General features: G+C 44.7%; 1 protein-coding gene across 6 annotated transcripts in view; it reads left to right on the forward strand.

Moving 5' to 3' along the window:
* ss18 (SS18 subunit of BAF chromatin remodeling complex) overlaps nucleotides 1-16320 on the forward strand; it is a 62254-nt gene extending 45934 nt beyond the window's left edge. For 2 of the 6 annotated variants that reach the window (XM_059977482.1, XM_059977474.1), the window contains exons 10-11: nucleotides 2242-2372; nucleotides 16057-16319. In XM_059977482.1, the coding sequence (XP_059833465.1) occupies nucleotides 2242-2372; nucleotides 16057-16116 (191 nt within the window). In that variant the 3' untranslated portion in view covers nucleotides 16117-16319. Of the gene's footprint in view, nucleotides 1-2241; nucleotides 2373-6231; nucleotides 10392-14888; nucleotides 15400-16056 lie in introns of those variants that run through there. The other 4 variants (XM_059977439.1, XM_059977447.1, XM_059977466.1 and 1 more) reach the window with 4 other exon arrangements.
* The last annotated feature ends 749 nt before the right edge of the window (nucleotides 16321-17069 follow it).

The raw sequence follows: 17069 nt of genomic DNA on the forward strand, positions 1-17069 counted from the left end.
GAGGTCCAGTTCCTTTTGAAGGCTAGAGCTGCGGCTTTTAGGTCCGGGGATACCAGTCGCTACACGGAATCCAGGCGTGAGCTCCGGAAAGCCATTAAGGGCGCCAAGAGGCAATATTGAGCCAAATTGGAAGCCCAGGCTAACCAGTAGACTATGGCAGGGTCTACATGAGATCACTGGGTGCAAAGAAAAGGCTGGGAATATCAATAACTGTAGCGGTTCTCTTCCTGACGAACTTAACGTATTCTACGCAAGATTCAAACAGAAGAGGAACGTCCCGCCCCCTCTGGATGAACCAGACCTGGTGGCTTCGAGATTCATCGTCACCGAGGAAGACGTTAGAAGAGCATTCCTGAAGGTAAATCCAAGGAAGGCGACGGGCCCAGGTGGCGTCCTGGGACAGGTTCTCCGGGCCTGTGCAAGTGAGCTAGCTGGAGAGTTTGCTGACATCTTCAACTGCTCCCTGCTTCAGTCTAAGATCCCCTCGTGTTTTAAGAAGGCAACGATAATCCAGGTGCTGAAGAAAAGCAAGGTGACATGCCTGAGTGACTATCGACCTGTGGCTCTGACATCAATTGCTATGAAGTGCTTCGAGCGATTGGTTGTGGCACACATCAACCATAGCTTACTGGTCAACCTTGACACTTTGCAATTCGCCTACTGGAGCAACAGGTCAACGGCAGATGCCATCGCTCTGGCACTACGTTCCTCCTTAGAACACCTGGAGAATAAAGACGCATATGTAAGGCTCCTTTTCATTGACTATAGCTCTGCCTTTAATACCATCATTCCAAATAAACTGATTCCTAAGCTCCAGAACCCGGGTCTTAGCACTCAGATCTGCAGCTGGATCTTCAACCTCCTCACAGACAGGACCCAGGCTGTAAAAATAAGGGACAAGCTCTCCTCTACAATCACTCTGAGCACCGGTGCCCCACAAGGCTGTGTACTCAGCCCCCTGCTGTACTCACTGTACACCCATGATTGTGTAGCCAAGTTTCCATCGAACTCAATATATAAGTTTGCTGATGACACCACAATTGTAGGCCGTATCTTGGGTAATGATGAGTCTGAGTACAGAGAGAAAATTAAGAACCTGGTGGCATGGTGAGAAGACAATAACCTATCCCTCAACATCAGCAAAACGAAGGAATTGGTTGTTGACTTCAGAAGGAGTAGCAGACTGCATGACCCCATCTACATCAGTGGTGCACAGGTGGAACAGATCAAAAGCTTTAAGTTCCTCGGGGTGAATATTACAAATGACCTGACGGTCTAACCAAGCAGAGTCCACTGCCAAGAAGGCCCACCAGTGCCTTTACTTCCTGAGAAAGCTTCAGAAATTTGGCCTGTCCCTTAAAACCCTCACTAATTTTTATAGATGCACCGTAGAAAGCATTCTTCTAGGGTGCATCACAACCTGGTATGGAAGTTGTCCTGTCCAAGACCGGAAGAAGCTGCAGAAGATCATGAACATAGCCCAGCACATCACACAAACCAATCTTCCATCCTTGGACTCACTTTACACCACACGCTATTGGAACAGTGCTGCCAGGATAATCAAGGACACGACCCACCCAGCCAACACACTTTTTGTCCCTCTTCCCTCAGGGAGAAAGTTCAGGAGCATGAAGATACGTACGGCCAGATTTGGGAACAGCTTCTTTCCAACTGTGATAAGACTGCTGAACGGATCCTGACCTGGATCTGGGCCGGACCTTCCAAATATCTGGAGCTGACTTGCATTACCTTACTTTCCCTTTTCTATTTTCGAATCATGATTTAAAATTTAAATTTTTATTATATTTACTTTGATTTGTACTTCAGGGAGCGCGAAGCGCAGAATCAAATATCGCTGTGATGATTGTACGCTCTAGTATCAATTGTTTGGTGACAATAAAGTAAAGTAAAAGGAAAGCAAAAATAACCCAAGGAAAAGTTTACTATTGCAGTGAAGAGTTGAGGTTGGGCATCTGCAGAGGAGGGTTCCACAACTTGGCAACTAAGTGTTGAAGAGAAAGCTGGTAAGGAAAGAACCTGCAGATCGGTAGGGAAAGGACAGGGGAGTGGGGCTTATTGGGTTGCTTCTCAATTGAGCCAGTGTAGACGCATTGTGATGAACAGCCTCCTTTCATGGTGTAAATTCTCTGACAGGCAGGGCTAGAGGGCTTAGTCTCCAAGTAGACTCATCAGGCCAGGGTCGTATGCAATAAATACTTTGATTGCTTCTTCTGTTTCCAGGTCCTTCACAAGGAGCTCCTGGCCAGTACACCAGCTATCCCCAGGGTCAGGGGCAGCAGTATGGAGGGTACAGACCACCCCAACCTGGTCCACCGCAGCAGCAGCAGCAGCGACCATATGGATATGATCAGGTACGGGATATATCCTGTGTTCATGTGGATTGGCTCAGCCAGACCTAGTTCACTTTCACATCAGATTCTCTTTACAAAAGAGAAGATAAAGATTAACTATATTTGTCACATGGACATGGAAACATGCAGTGAAATGCATCGTTTGCATCAACAACCAACACAGTCCAAGGTTTGCTGGGGGCAGCCCACAAGTGTTGTCATTGTTCCAGTGCCACAACTTTCTAACCCTTATTTGCCATATAACTTTGGAATGTGCCAGAGTTCGAAATCTACATTAGTATCTGGGGAACTTAAATTTAAATATTTAAATAAATGCAAACATGAAAGGGTGGGGAGGTGAGAAGAAGCTCATTGAAATCTTCCAAGTATTGAAAGAGCAGACAAGAGCATGTTTTCAATTGTGGCAGAGTCTAGGACCAAAGGAAGCAGCCTCAGAAGACAAGGCTGTTTCATTAGAACAGAGATGAGGAATTTCTTTAGCCAGAGGGTAGTGAATCTGTAGAATTCATTGCCGCAAATGGCTGTGGAGGCCAAGTCATTGGGCATATTTAAAGTGGAGGTGATAGGTTCTTGATTAATGAGGTTGTCCAAGGTTACGGGTAGAAGACAGAATGGGGTTGAGAGTGAAAGTAAATCAGCCATGGAGGAGACTCAATGGGCCACATGGCCTAATTCTGTTCCTATGTACTATAGTCTCTTTGTCTTGATGTCAATGGACCAGCCAGTGTAAACCTTGCTCACACCATTTGGAAATGAAAGCCCTGAGAGGGTTTGCAAAACATGAAATATAAACAGAAAATGCTGGGCACACTCAGAAGATTAAGCAGCATCTGGGGGGGGGGGGGGGGGGGGAAGGGGAAAGAGACAGTTAATGTTTTATGCCCAGGATCCCCCATTAGATCTGAGAGAGGAGAAAGCAAAAACAAGTTAATTTGTAGTAGAAGGTGTTATATTTTATAACTTCAAAATTTTAAACATTTTGGACACAGGAGTCTGAATGTGAGTGTAACTTTGTGTTTTACTTTAAACAAGGCATGCAGGTATCATGGTAATGTGATGACGTGCAATTTGCTTATAAGTAATGAATTAAACAGAAATGCTTAATCATCTATGTATACAAGATGACTCAAATATAACTGAGATATCGAATACTCAACAGGAGGGATGGAAAAAAATGAAAGAAATATCTTTAGGTTGAAAACCGATGAGTTAATAGGTCGAGTTACAAAGCAGTTTTTGCTAATTTGCGTAGCATTGTTATTAGCAGTAGCTATGGGGCGAGTCCTACAGGCCACCATATTAGTAGTGGGTACTGGTTGTCACAAGCACTAAGGTACAGTGGAAGGAGAAAATTGTTTTGCATACTGCTTATACAGATCAATTCATTACACAGTGCATTGAGGTGGAACAAGTTAAAACAATAACAGAATGCAGAGTAAAGTGTAAAAGCCACAGATGAGGTACAGTGCAGGTAGTCAATGCTTCCAAGAGGACTGCAACGTTGTTGGGTTTGAAGGCTTGCATGCCTCAATGACCCAGGGAGCCATATTCATTGGAGTCGTGGCTTTTTGCTTTGGCTTTTGGTAGGGTCACCCATGCCAAACAGATCAAAGAGCAGAGGCCAGACTAAGATTGGTCCACTGGTCCTCTGGGTTCAGGGATTTAGCTTGGAGCTGACAACCCGAACTGGTAAAAAAAAAAATGGTCACTGAAACAGCAACAAAGAATCCTACATCCTGAGTGTGATGGCATTCCTGAGTCTTCACCTAGGACTTCAGCGACTGACATTAGTGAAAACTGAGCAGAAGCTACTGACATGATGAAGGAAGTCCTGCACACCACCAGAGATGGAGAACCTTCATTGCTGCCCTGAACAGCACTGGCACAGTGTGCAGTAAGTAAGGTAGACTATAGGTGCAAGATCATAACAAGGTAGATTGAGGTGAAGAATCTATCTTGTCATACAAGAGAACTGTTCAAGAGCTTGCTAATAGTGGGATAGAAGTTAGTGGATATATGCTTTCAAGCTTTTCTCTCTTCTGCCCAATGGGAGGAGGGCAAAGAGAGAATTCCTGGGGTGACTCACACTACGTGCTGGAGGAACTCGGCAGGCCAGGCAGCAGCTTGCTAAAGAGTACAGTCAACATTGCAGGCCAAAACTCTTTTCCTAGATGCTGCCTGGCCTGCCAAGTCCCTCCAGCATTTTGTGTGTGTTGCTCAGATTTCCAGCATCTGCAGATTTTCTCTTGTTTGTGACTGGATTTCTGGGGTGTGTGGGTTCCTTGATAAAATAAGGAAAAAAAGAGTCCAGATGGGATGTCTCGGAAATAAAGTTAGAAATTAAGCAAGTTGGGGAGAAATTGGAGAGGGCTGCAGGGACAAAAGGCGAGTGAAGGAGGGGAGACTGGGGAAGGTGAGTGACGGAGGGGAGACCGGGGAAGGCGAGTGACGGAGGGGAGACCGGGGAAGGCGAGTGACGGAGGGGAGACCGGGGAAGGCGAGTGATGGAGGGGAGACAGGGGAAGGCGAGTGATGGAGGGGAGACAGGGGAAGGCGAGTGACGGAGGGGAAACAGGGGAAGGCGAGTGACGGAGGGGAAACAGGGGAAGGCGAGTGACGGAGGGGAAACAGGAGAAGGCGAGTGACGGAGGGGAGACCGGGGAAGGCGAGTGACGGAGGGGAGACCGGGGAAGGCCTGAACATTGGTTAGAAAGTGCTTGGAATACTGTGTGCAGTTCTGGTTGTCAAAAGTGATTTACCAGGATATTGCCTGGATTGAAGGACTTTGGTTGTGGAGAGAGGCTGGGTCTCTTTTTCCTTGAGTGAAAGAGGCTGAGGGCTAACTGGATGGATGTGTATAAGATTAAGACCTAGTGGATTTATTAAGCAAAACAGTAATGCAGTCACTTAGTAACTAACTTGAGAGGGGAGTGAAATTTGTATTCCTATAGCACCTTTCCCCTCCCCTTTCAGACATTCCAATCAATGTTGTCATAGTTCACAAAACATGGCAATCTTGATACTGACCTGAAACAATATTGGGTGAGTGTTTAACCACTGTTCAGGATAACAGGGAGAATTATCGAGGATATCTTTGAAAGGTGGTGCCTCAGGATGACCAAATCCATCATTAAGGCCCTTGACCATCCAGGACATCCCCTCTTCTCACTGTTACATCAGGGAGCAATTACAAGAGCCTCAGGGGAGACTCAATGTTTTAGGAACAGCTTCTTGCCCTCTACCATCAGATTTTTGAATGATCCATTAATTCATGAACACTACCTCACTACCTCATTCCTCTTACAATATTTATTTATTTTATATTGTATCTTAAAGTATATTTTTAATTTTGTGCTATACTGTTGCCACAATGCCACAAATTTGATGGCATACGTAAGTGATAATAAACCTAAGTCTGACATTTTACGCCTATCTGCTACTGCATCTGGGAGATGGTGCAAACTCCGTACAGACAGCAGCAGGAACTGGCGTTGAAATAGCATTATGCTACACTGTTCACCCCCCAGTCATGGATCATGGACCATTCAGTAATCTGATGGCAGAGGGGAAGGATCTATTCCTAAATGACTGAGCAGCGGTCTTTAGGCTCCCAATCCTCCTTCCTGATGGTAGTAATGACAAGTTGGCATATCCCAGGTGGTGAGGGTCTTTAGTGATGGATGTGACTTCTTGAGGCACCACCTCCTTGAAGTCTTTAATAAAAGGGAGGCTTGTACCTGCTCTTGTTCCTGTTCTGTGAAATTAATGTGTATCTGCTAGAGGAAGAAACATTACATTACAATGGAAAGTAAATCCGTTTTGGCTCTGTCTAATACTTGGGTGGACTTTATCTCTGCAGAACCTTCAATGAACCAGCCACCAAGCTATGGAAAAGAACTCCTCCAAAGATTGTGCCTCCTACTGGGGTGCACCAGTCACAAATGACTCCGTTACCAACCTTTTAAATAATGGTGAGGAAGACAGGAACGTTGGCTTGCTTGGACCCTGAAGGAAGAGTATCTTTGGTTGTTCTCCACCAGTTTGAGCTAGAAGAAACTGAAACCTTTCTCCCTTCCCACAAATGTGTACTGTTTTCTGACAGTTATTCAGTCGTCTGCAACGTTACAAGAGTGCACAGAAGCAAAGTTTCAAGAACATCGGGAATAATTTAAGGAAAGTAGACAAAATGTCTTCTTCCATTTGCTGTCAATGTATTGTGAGTGTTGGAAGACCAGCTCTCCTGTGAGCTTGTCCTGTTCATCCAAGGCTGCCAAGCAGATCTGTTCCTGATGGAGAGCTGCTGGACCTAGGTCTGCTGGGCTTTCAATCTGCTCCATCCCCAATCTCCCCATTAGCCCGTCCTCCACATGACTGGACTGGGATTGTATCCAAGGAGCTGAAATAATGAAGAGTCATCGGTTGGAGATGTACTTCTGCTAGGCTAGATAGTTCCAGAGAAAGCAACATACAATGCTTGGGGGTCTAAATGCAAAAAAATTGAGGATGTAAGACAAGATTTTACTGAGTATTATTGGCAAAGCTATAAAGGTCATTTTCCAAAGTCAAACTAAGTGACTCCCTTGCCTAAAGGGGAGTGTGCTCAACTGTATTTTCCATTATTTATATCAAAGATTTTTTTTAATAACAGTATTGCTTAAAACCCTTTGTTCCTCACTCTTTAGGGAAAGTTGCTTTTTTTAAGATGGCTAATTCCCAAACCATTAATGTAAGTCAAACTTCTGCTGTGAAGAGGAAAGGAGTACTGCAACTTGTTAGATGCACTGAATGATATTCCCCAACCTCACTCCCATTTTGCTAGTTGCTGTTAGTATGGGTCCGATGTCTGATTTACAGACCTTACTGGCATTTAATTTTGAATTATCAGTTCCTCATCCTACTAATCTCCAGACAGCAAGCATGCATTCTCTAGAAGCACATCATCCCTGACATCTGCAGCATAAATTGTTGGCTTTTGTGTTGCAAGAGGTGACTGAGAAACGTTTTCCATTTCATACCATAGAGGAGTCTTACTGAGATGCAGCAGAACAGCTTTCTTCAGAATTTGCTTTGCTCTCTGGTAGTCCTTAGCTGTAGGAGTTCTAAATCATTTAAAAGAAAAGGTTTTGTTATCGTGATGTTTTGTTCTGCTAATCTTGTTTCCAGGATGCATGTATCACTGGCTAGTACAAATCTTACTACCATCCCACATTGGCTGTCAATCAGGTGTGGTTCTTCTGATGGAAGGTTCCATGGTCTGTCTGACTACTTAAGGCGGGGTGAAGTACTGTGGCTTCCAAGCTGGCTCCCAGCTGACTCTTGCCATTTTCTGTTCAGTCACTCAAACTCCCGGTGTTGGGTGAGCACAGCTGTTCGTTGCGGCAGTGGCTTTTGACAAGGACACAGTGTGCCAAGTTACATCAGTCCCTTTTAAAAGTGTGCAGACTCTGGAGCGTTCAAATGAGTGCAGGAACTGATGGAAACTCTCAGTAGATCAGGCAATGAATGGGATCAGGTCATTGGCTCTCAGCCAGAGATCATCAACCTAAAATGTTAATCACAGTGGCCGCCTGGCCCACTGGCCATTTTCTTCTGGAGGACATTGTGATAACCTTATAATTAGGTGTAGTTTGTCTGGCTTTAGTTCTACAACACCTCAATCCCTGCTTTAGCCATCCCTGAGTTTTTTATTTCCATTATGTTAAACTGGCTTGATCCTGTTCTCCAACTTCTTTCTCCACCCCACAGTTCCTCTGTCCAACTGCAACACTCTGCTGACTGCTGCCCTTGGCTACTTCCAACCTACAGGCTGTAATAAGATCTCTGGCAGCATGCTTGTTTTATTTTAAATCTGCTTTCATGTAGACAATTCTTCCTTCTAATTTTTACCCTCTGTCTAACTTTGGTGCTGTCCCACACAGAGGTTCACTAGCAAAGGAAAGTATAATCTGGCTGTTGGTCAGACAATCCATCAGTCATTTTCCCTGTAACTCTATGGCTTATTATTTCTCTCCTGAAGGATCTGATTTCCACAGTCAACAGGTCCTGCACCTTGTAAACCTTTTCCCTAGATCTTTCATTCAAGATGCTAAGCCTGTTGCCCCTGCCTGCTCCATGGATGGGAGCAACTTTGCTCTCACTGCTTTCTCCAAGCCTCTTGTGTCCTATCTGACTTTTCCCACACCTAAAATTTACTTTCAGAACAATCAAAGCCCACACACATGTATACATTCGTCTTGTATCATGTTGAGGTGCAAATTCTACCAGCAGAATGGGCAATTAATATTCTGTTAATCACACATGAAATTATGATTTTTAAAGTAAAAAGGTAGTGTTAGTAATGATAACTGTATAACTATCTGATTGCTTGAATATTATATGGGTGTGATGCATGAAACTCCACCAGGGAAGGCAGTTAGATGTTAGATGGGACATCTAACTACCTTCCCATCTGTGACTTGCAGTCAGCTTCGTTTCCAGCCACCCATTCACGTGAATCTTATTTTATTGTCCCTACCACTCCTCCCAGATTCTACCATCCACCCACACTGCAGAAACAATTTACAGTGGCAGTTAACTCACCAATCTGCAGGTCTCTTGACATGGAAGGAAACCAGAGCACCCAGAGGAAACACATGGGGTCACAAGAAGAACCCCACCGAGACATCTCCCGCAGTCACGTTGCTGAAGTTGTGAGATCACTGCTCTACCGGCTGTGCTGTAGAGTTGAGTCCAGTCCTGCTGGTGAGCTGTTTGCTTCTGAAAAGGCTGTTGAGGCACCACTTCACTATCTTCTGAAAGATGGGGGTGAGGCAACAACCCTTGGTCTTACCAACATCGCCCTTGTCAAGAGAATTTAAAAACTTACAAATAAGGGATGATTTTCAACAATGTTCAGGAAGGCTTTCATTTTTGCTGCAGTGGCAAATTTCCAGCAGCTCAGTCAGCCTCCACTAAGAGAGAAATATTGTTCATGCTTCACATTGTTGATTGTTCATTTAATATGACCTTTTGTTTTGGGCTTTCAGAACTTTGTAAGTTCCTTGAAACACTTGAGTCAGTGTCGTGACTTAGAATTGTGGTCATTGTTGTAAGATAGGGGAATAGGGCAGCCTCTGTGCACAGTAAGATCCCTTGAGCAACCGTATGATAATGACTGGGTTGACCTCAGAGATGTTGATTTGAGAGATGACAGTAGGAATAGCCCCTCCTTGAAATGCTGCGCTGTTATGTACACTGAGGGCCTCTATGTGATGTCTGATCTCTAGGTGGTAGCTCTAACATGGCAGTGCTATCTGAGTATCATAACTTCACCTTCCTTCGTCCTCATTTTTCTGGAGCTGATGCTTCTGAAGATATTGAACAGGAAGAGACCATTCAGCCCATCAAGTGAGCTAATTTCTGCTCCGTGACCTGATTCCAATGACGCATCTTTTCCTTGCAATCCTTAGTAAACAAAACATTTCCCAGTCTCTGTTCTGGAATTGACAATTAACCCAACATTTGCCAGGGGGTTCCAAATTTCCCCCACCTCTCAACATGGAGGTGCGACTCCCACTTGAAAACCTTGCTCAATTCTTTTTAGGCTCTTCCCAGATACCCAAAGAGTTTAATTTGGAAGATGCCCACCACAGAGCATTATGTCCTAATCATGGCTCTTTCAGCAACAGTTACTAGTATCCCATTGCTGGTGGTCTTCTTTGTACAAATTCAAGTATTACTTTGGATGCTTCATCCAAAACTATTTGCAAACCTGACAGTTAACCTTATTCCTAGGACAGCATGCAAGAAGGCATTGATTGGAGTAAAATGTGCAGCTCTTGTCTTGCTGTAAAAGTGTTAATCAATAAGGTAATTCATTGCATACTTATCAGTATTGATTGTTAATGTGACACATAACCTCACTTTGTATAACGTCCATTTGGTAGCTGAATTGTACATGTTTACAGTAAATGTGTTCACTTATTATTCTGCATATTTTCCTCTTTGGACAATTACATGCAAGGCATTGCACTTTTGTAACAGTGTGTTGAATATTTTTTGTCTCCCTTTTATGTGTCAGTGTTGGAGTTGTATGGGGGTTACCATCGGCTTGGCATTTTGCCACTTTTGTTGGTGGTGAATTCCATTTCCACCTCTGTATCCGCTCTCCCGGCTGCCTGCATCCGCTGAGTGGGATGGTGATGGAATCAGGTGACAGTATTACTACTCTGGAGCTGGAATGTACTACGAGTGATTAGGGTGTGTGGCGTGATGGGCCAGCACCAGTCACAAACATGGTCCTAGAGTCATCAAGCACAGAAACAGGCCCTTTGGCCCATCTAGTCCATGCCAGCCAGGTCTGCTGCCTAGTCCTATCTACCTGAATCCCAACTATAGACTTCCATTCCACTCTCATCCATGTACCTATTCAAACTTCTCTTAAACGTTTCCAGTTGAACCTGCATCTACCACTCAGACCACCCTCTGAATGAAGTAGTTTCCCCTTAAATATTTAATCTTTCACGCAAAACCTGTGACCTCTAGTTCTAGTCTTACCCAACCTGAGGAGGAAAAGGCCTGCATTCATTCAGCCTATCTGTATCTCTTGTAATTTTGTATACATGTATAAAATCTCACCTAGTTCTCCTATGGTCCAGGGAATAAAGTCCTAACCTATTCAACCTTTCCCTGTAACACAGGTCCTCAAGTCCATGTAAATTTTCTCTGCACTTTTTGAGGCTTGATACTTTCCTGTAAGGAGGTAACCAAACTGCACACGATACTCCAAATTTGCGTCACCAATTTTTTTAGACTTCAGCACCACACCCCAACTCCTGTACTCAGTATTCTGATTTATAAAGACCTCTCTCTATGATCTTATCTACATGTGATACCTCTTTCATGGAATCGTGGATCTGTATTCCTAGGAGTTTTTGTCCTGCCAAAGTGCAACATATCGTACTTGTCTGAATTAGGTTCCATCTATCATTCTTCAGCCCATTTTCCCAGATCACTTTGCAAGCTTTGACAGCCTTCCCCATTGCACACTGCTCCCCAGTCTTGGTAACATCCCTAAATTTGCTGATTCAGATTTCCACATTATCATGCACGTCATTAAAATAGATGATAAACAACAACAGACCCAGCACTGAACTTGTTAAGGCAGTCACTCAGGGCAAGTTACCAGAAAGAATCTGATGCTAGTTAACCTAAAACTTTGCATTTAATGATTGGTTACACTATTTCACTGATAGGGTAAATTGGTTTATTATTGTCATATGTACAGTTGAAAAATAGTTTTGAGTGCTATCTGAATAGAATATTACCCAGTGCATTGAGGAAAACAGTAACAGAATACAGAATTAAGTGTTACAGTGACAGAGAAAGTACAGGCAGACAGATGCAGGGACCATAATGAGGTAGATTATGGGATCCAGTGTCCATATAGGTTACTGTTCAATAGTTGTGTAATAACGAGATTGAAGCTGTCCTTGAGCCTGGTGAGATTTTCAGAATTTTGTGTTGCTTATGTTGCGTCAACATAAATCGGAATGGGCAGACAAGGACATAACGAATTTCTTTAGTCTCCTGAGGAAGCAAAGCCTCTGATGAGCTTTCTTGGCTGGAGCCTACATGATTGGACCAGGAGAGGCAATTGGTGATGTTCACTCTTAAGACGTAGAAGCTTTCAATCCTCTCGACCTCAGCACCATTGATGCAAACAGGAGCATACATTGGTCAGGGGATTGAGTTCAAGAGCCATGAGAGGTAATATGCAGCTTTTAAAACTGTGGTTGATTCACACTTGGTGTGTTGTGTTCAGTTCTGGTTTTGTCATTAAAGGAATGCTATGGAAGCTTTAGAGAGGCTGCAGAGGAGATTTACCAGAATGCTGGCAGATTAGAGAGCATGTTTTGTGAGGAAAGATTGAGCGAGCTAGGACTTTACTCTTTGGAGCGAAGGACAGGGAGGAGGATTGGTGACTTGATAGAGGTGATTTTTTTCTTTTATTCTGCCCCCCCCCCCCCCGGGTGGTTTTGGAGAAGGGGTGGGACAAAGAGGCAGGGTGAAATGTCCTATTTGTTCCCATGTGGCCGATGATACCTGCCACCTGCAGCATTTGACAAACCAGTCCCCATCCCCATTCATCCCACTGGTCTCACAACACTCATTCATGTACACAATGTTCACAAGTTGGGTGTTCATAACCCAGAGAACGATCTGTATGATGGTAAACTCATCAGCCAAGTTATGCAGAGAAATATGATGCTAATGAAATCATCTGTATCTGGGTTAAGGGGCAGATATTAACAAGGATTTCTCTGGAGTTTGGAAAGATGGAAGTGTTTAGAACTTGTTGAGGGAACAGGAGATTCTGTTCACTCTAAGGCACCACACCTTCTCAGTATGGTACTGGGCCTTCTCACCGATTACTAGAGTGGGGCGGGAGCTATCAGTTCTCTGGCTTTGAGGCAACTGATTTATCCCTCTCAGGGTGCACGCAATGGATGCTGAGTACAAAATTCAAAGTACATATAGTATCAACATAAGTATTCTACACACACCCTTGATATTTGTCTTCTTGCAGGCAGTCACAAGACGAAGAAGCCCAAATAGAACTCATTTCAAAAAGGCTCTCAGGCACCTAATGTGCAAAATAAAAACAAATTGTGCAAACGATAGAAAGTAAACGAATAACACTCAGAACAAAAGTTTATGAAAGTGAGCCCACGGTCACGAGGCCAGTTCACCTCGCCAGCTGGTCCAGGAGGTTGTTAGTTGCAGGCCACTGCCTCAGTTCAGCGCAGAGACGGGTAAACCTCACAGAGCAGCAAGCTGAATATCAGCCTGTCCCTTGCCTCCAGCCCCAATACCCTGACCTGGCCCAACCAGACTGCAGTGGTTCTGCTCCTTTCCAACCACTCTCTTCGGAGGAAAAGGTGGGAGAATCCTAGGAATGGGTCTGGCCATTTGAGGAAAGCAAAGTATTGCAGATGCTGGAATACTGAGATAAAAACTTAGAACGCTGGAGATATTTGAGGATCGAGCAGTGTCTCATGAAATTGAGTTAAGCAGCATAAAAACAGGACCTTCAGCCTACAGTGGTTATGCTGACTATCAGGTACCCATCTATACCAATCTTATTTACCAAGGAGAGGTTCAGCCAATGACCTTTCATTAGATTGGGGGTAAGTTGGAAAGAATAATGTAACTAAATTGCAGAGAAAAGGAGGTGGAGAGAGTGAAAAGGAAGTTCTATGAGAGGGTGAAGACCAAGGGAGGTTGAATGGTGTTAGCTGGGCTGGGAGCATTGAAGGGTGATGAACAGCGCTAGGTCTGTGACGGAGGTGTAGCTAGAAGGTCACAAATGAATGTCAGTGGTAATAATGAGTTATTGTATTGGGACAAAATAAGGAAAATCAGTGGGCCAAGCTGCATCTGTGGAGGGAAATGGAGAGTCATAGCTTCTTGTCGCCCATTCCTCCTGCACGCTACAGAAGTCCACACCAATCTGCATCTCACTGGAGACAAAAGGGATTGCAGCTAGAGCAATGCACAGGTAAACAAGAAGGTGCAAGATTGTAGATTGTGAGGTCAAGATTCCATCTTGTCATACTGAGGACCGATTCCATAGTCTTAGAACAGTGGGATAGAAGCTGTCCTTGAACCTGGTGGCCCACACGTATACCTTCTGCCCAAATGAAAGAGGGGAGAGTAGAGACTGTCTGAGGTGGGTAGAATCTTTGACTGTGCTGGGTGCTTTACCAAGGCAGAGGAAAGTATAGCTGGAGTTTGTGAAGGGGAGGCTGGTTTCTGTGATGTACAGAGCTCTGTCCACAACTCTCTGCAGTGTCTTGTGACAGGCAGAGCAGTTACCATACCAAGCCATAATGAACCCAGATAGGGTACATCCATAATATGCTCAATAATTAATCACCTGGTTAAGATTTAGTCTGCATCCCATTTCTATTCCGGAAGGATGTGGGGTTTGTTGCTCATCCATGGGGTTGCTTCATCATCAACCCCTACCTCCTTCACCCTTCTGAGTGCAGTTCAGAGACTGTCTGGTCGCTATGGGTCTGGGATCCTGGTTTGGCTCGTTGGGATAAAGACAGCAAATGTTCTACCATGAACAGCAGTAGTAAGCCAGTGGGTGTTCATACAATCAGGCATAACTGGTCACTGGTGCAGATTCATTTAGTGAATGACATTTAAATACCCCTGCTGGGTGGTGGGATTTGAACTCGTGCCTCTGGATGAAGATCACTCTGTGACCCAGCTCTGGTCTCTTGTCTCTGCCTGTGGTTTTGTGTCAAAAGCTGTACAAGCTATTGCTCCAGTGAAGCAAATCACCACGCTTGACTGCATCAGGTCAGGCATTATTACTGGTTGTAGCAAGGGAAATCTATTCTGCCGATGTGTTTACTCAGTGATTCTGGGGGGAGGGGCTGGTGAAAGTTCCTCATCTGACTGGTATCTTTCCTCTTCTGTCTGTCTCCATTGCTCTCTTCTGACTGGGTGCATCATGATGCGTAGGATCGCAACAGGTGGCCGAGGCTTTCAGACTTGGCCAGCTTCATCACAGTCCATTGAGGGCATCGTCAAGAGGTGGTGCCCCAGGAAGATGGCATCCAGCAGTGCCCACTTGTTGCTACCACTGGGGAAGGAGGTACAGAAGCCTGAAGACCCACACGCCACAATTTAGGCACACAGCTTCTTCCCCTCCTGCCATCAGATTTCTGAATGGTCCATCAGCCTTTCGACATCGCCTCTTTGCACTTTTTGCTTATTTTGATGTCTATCTAAATTACATATTATATAGTGCTGCTCCAAAGAGCACTGTATGAGGTCATTCTTACCCTTGGCCAGTAGGCTGTATAATGAGTCAACCTATAGCCGGGGAAGTGACGACTCCCTCCTGTTAGACTGTTTGTGGTAACTTTTTTAAATTCTTTCTACTTCTCTTCTGATATTTATATCTGTGCACTTGTAATGCTACTGTGTCACTGTAATTTCCTTTGGGATCAATAAAGTATCTATCCATCTATCTAATCAGTTTATGTCTTTGCTCTCTACTGCAGCTGTAAAACAGCAAGTTTTAATTCATGTGGATGCTGATAATAAATGTGATTTTTGATTCTGATTCGGGATCCTCTGGGAGCAGAGGACGCTCCAAGGTGCTGTCAGCGTTGGAGAATTGCAGTCTTGAGGAGAGACTAGGTTTGTTCGGAAAAGGAAACAGAGGAAATACAATGTTATGAGGTGAAGGGAGGATTTAGTCCCTTTCACCAAGAGATAACAACTAGTGAGCACAAGAGATTCCCGATTTTTGAATCTGAGGTGAGTGGGTAAAGAAAAAGCGGCTGGAGGAACTCAGTGGGTCCGGCAACATTGGTGAAGGTAGAGAGATGGTTGATGTAACTGGATCTGCTTATTGTTAATGGTAGAACATGGAACATAGAGCAGAACGCACAGAAACAAGCTCTTTGGACCACAGTACTTGATGATAATTACCAGAAGTTGGAGAAATCAACGTTCATGTCATCAGGTTAGAGACTATGTGGATGGAATATGGGGAGCCGTTCCTCCAAGCTCACAGTGGCCTCATTGTGACAGAAGAGGAGGCCATGGACTGGCATGTCGGAATGAAACTGGGGATGGGAATTAAAATGGTTGGTCACTGGGAAATCCTGCTTTTTTGCAGATGGAGCGAAGGTGCTCGACAAAGAAGACCCCTATTCCACGTTGGGTCTCACCAATGTAGAAGAGGCTGTATTGGGAGCAACAGATGCTGTGAACAACCTCAAAGGATTCACAGGTGAAGTGTTGCCTCACCTGGAAGGACTGTGTGGGGTCCTGAATAGAGGAAAGGGAGGAGATGCTTGGGCAGGTATAGTACTTCTTCCACTTGCAAGGATATGTGCCAGGAGGGAGATTAATGGGGAGGGCTGATCAACAAGGGAATCAGAGAGAGGGCAATCATTGTGGGAAGCGGAGATTGGTTTGGGGGTGGGAGGCAATGATGTGTTTGGTGGTAGGGTCCTGTCGAAGATGGCGGAAGTTGAGGAGAATGATATGTTGGATGTGGAGGCTGAAGGGGTAATAGCTGAGGACAAGAGGAACACTAAGGCAGCAGGAAGATGGTGTGAGCATGGATGTCTGGGAAATGGAGAAGATGTGGGCGAGGGCAGTATCAATAGTGCAGGAGGGAAACCACATTCTCTGAAGAAGGAGAACACCGATGCCCTGGAAAGGAAAGCCACATCCTAGGAACAGAAGTGGCAGAGACAAAGAAACTGAGAAAAGGGAATTGCATTTTTACAGCAGACAGAATGGGAAGAGGTATAGTCAAGATTGCTGTGGGAGTCAGTAGTTTTATAGAAGATGTCAGTAGACGGTTTGTCTCTAGAGATGGAGACGGAGAGATTGAGAAAGAGCAGAGAGGTGGCAGAAATGGATCAAGTAAATTTAAGGGCAGAATCAAGATTGGAGGCAAACTTAACAAGGGTACTCAGGTTGGTGGCAATGGATGGGAGATCTCCAGAGTCGATGAGGTTGGTGATGGTGCTGGAGACAATGTCCTGATGCTCTTGAGTGACATCCTTTTCAAAGGGTAAGTAAGAGGAACTGTCTGAGAGTTACCACCGGGTAAAGTTAGGGTCAGTCTGCCAGCCTACTATAGCACCTCTTTTGTCTGGATTTGATGGTGAGGCTGGG

This window comes from Hypanus sabinus, chromosome 1 (genome assembly GCF_030144855.1).
Source record: "Hypanus sabinus isolate sHypSab1 chromosome 1, sHypSab1.hap1, whole genome shotgun sequence".
NCBI lineage: Eukaryota > Metazoa > Chordata > Chondrichthyes > Myliobatiformes > Dasyatidae > Hypanus > Hypanus sabinus.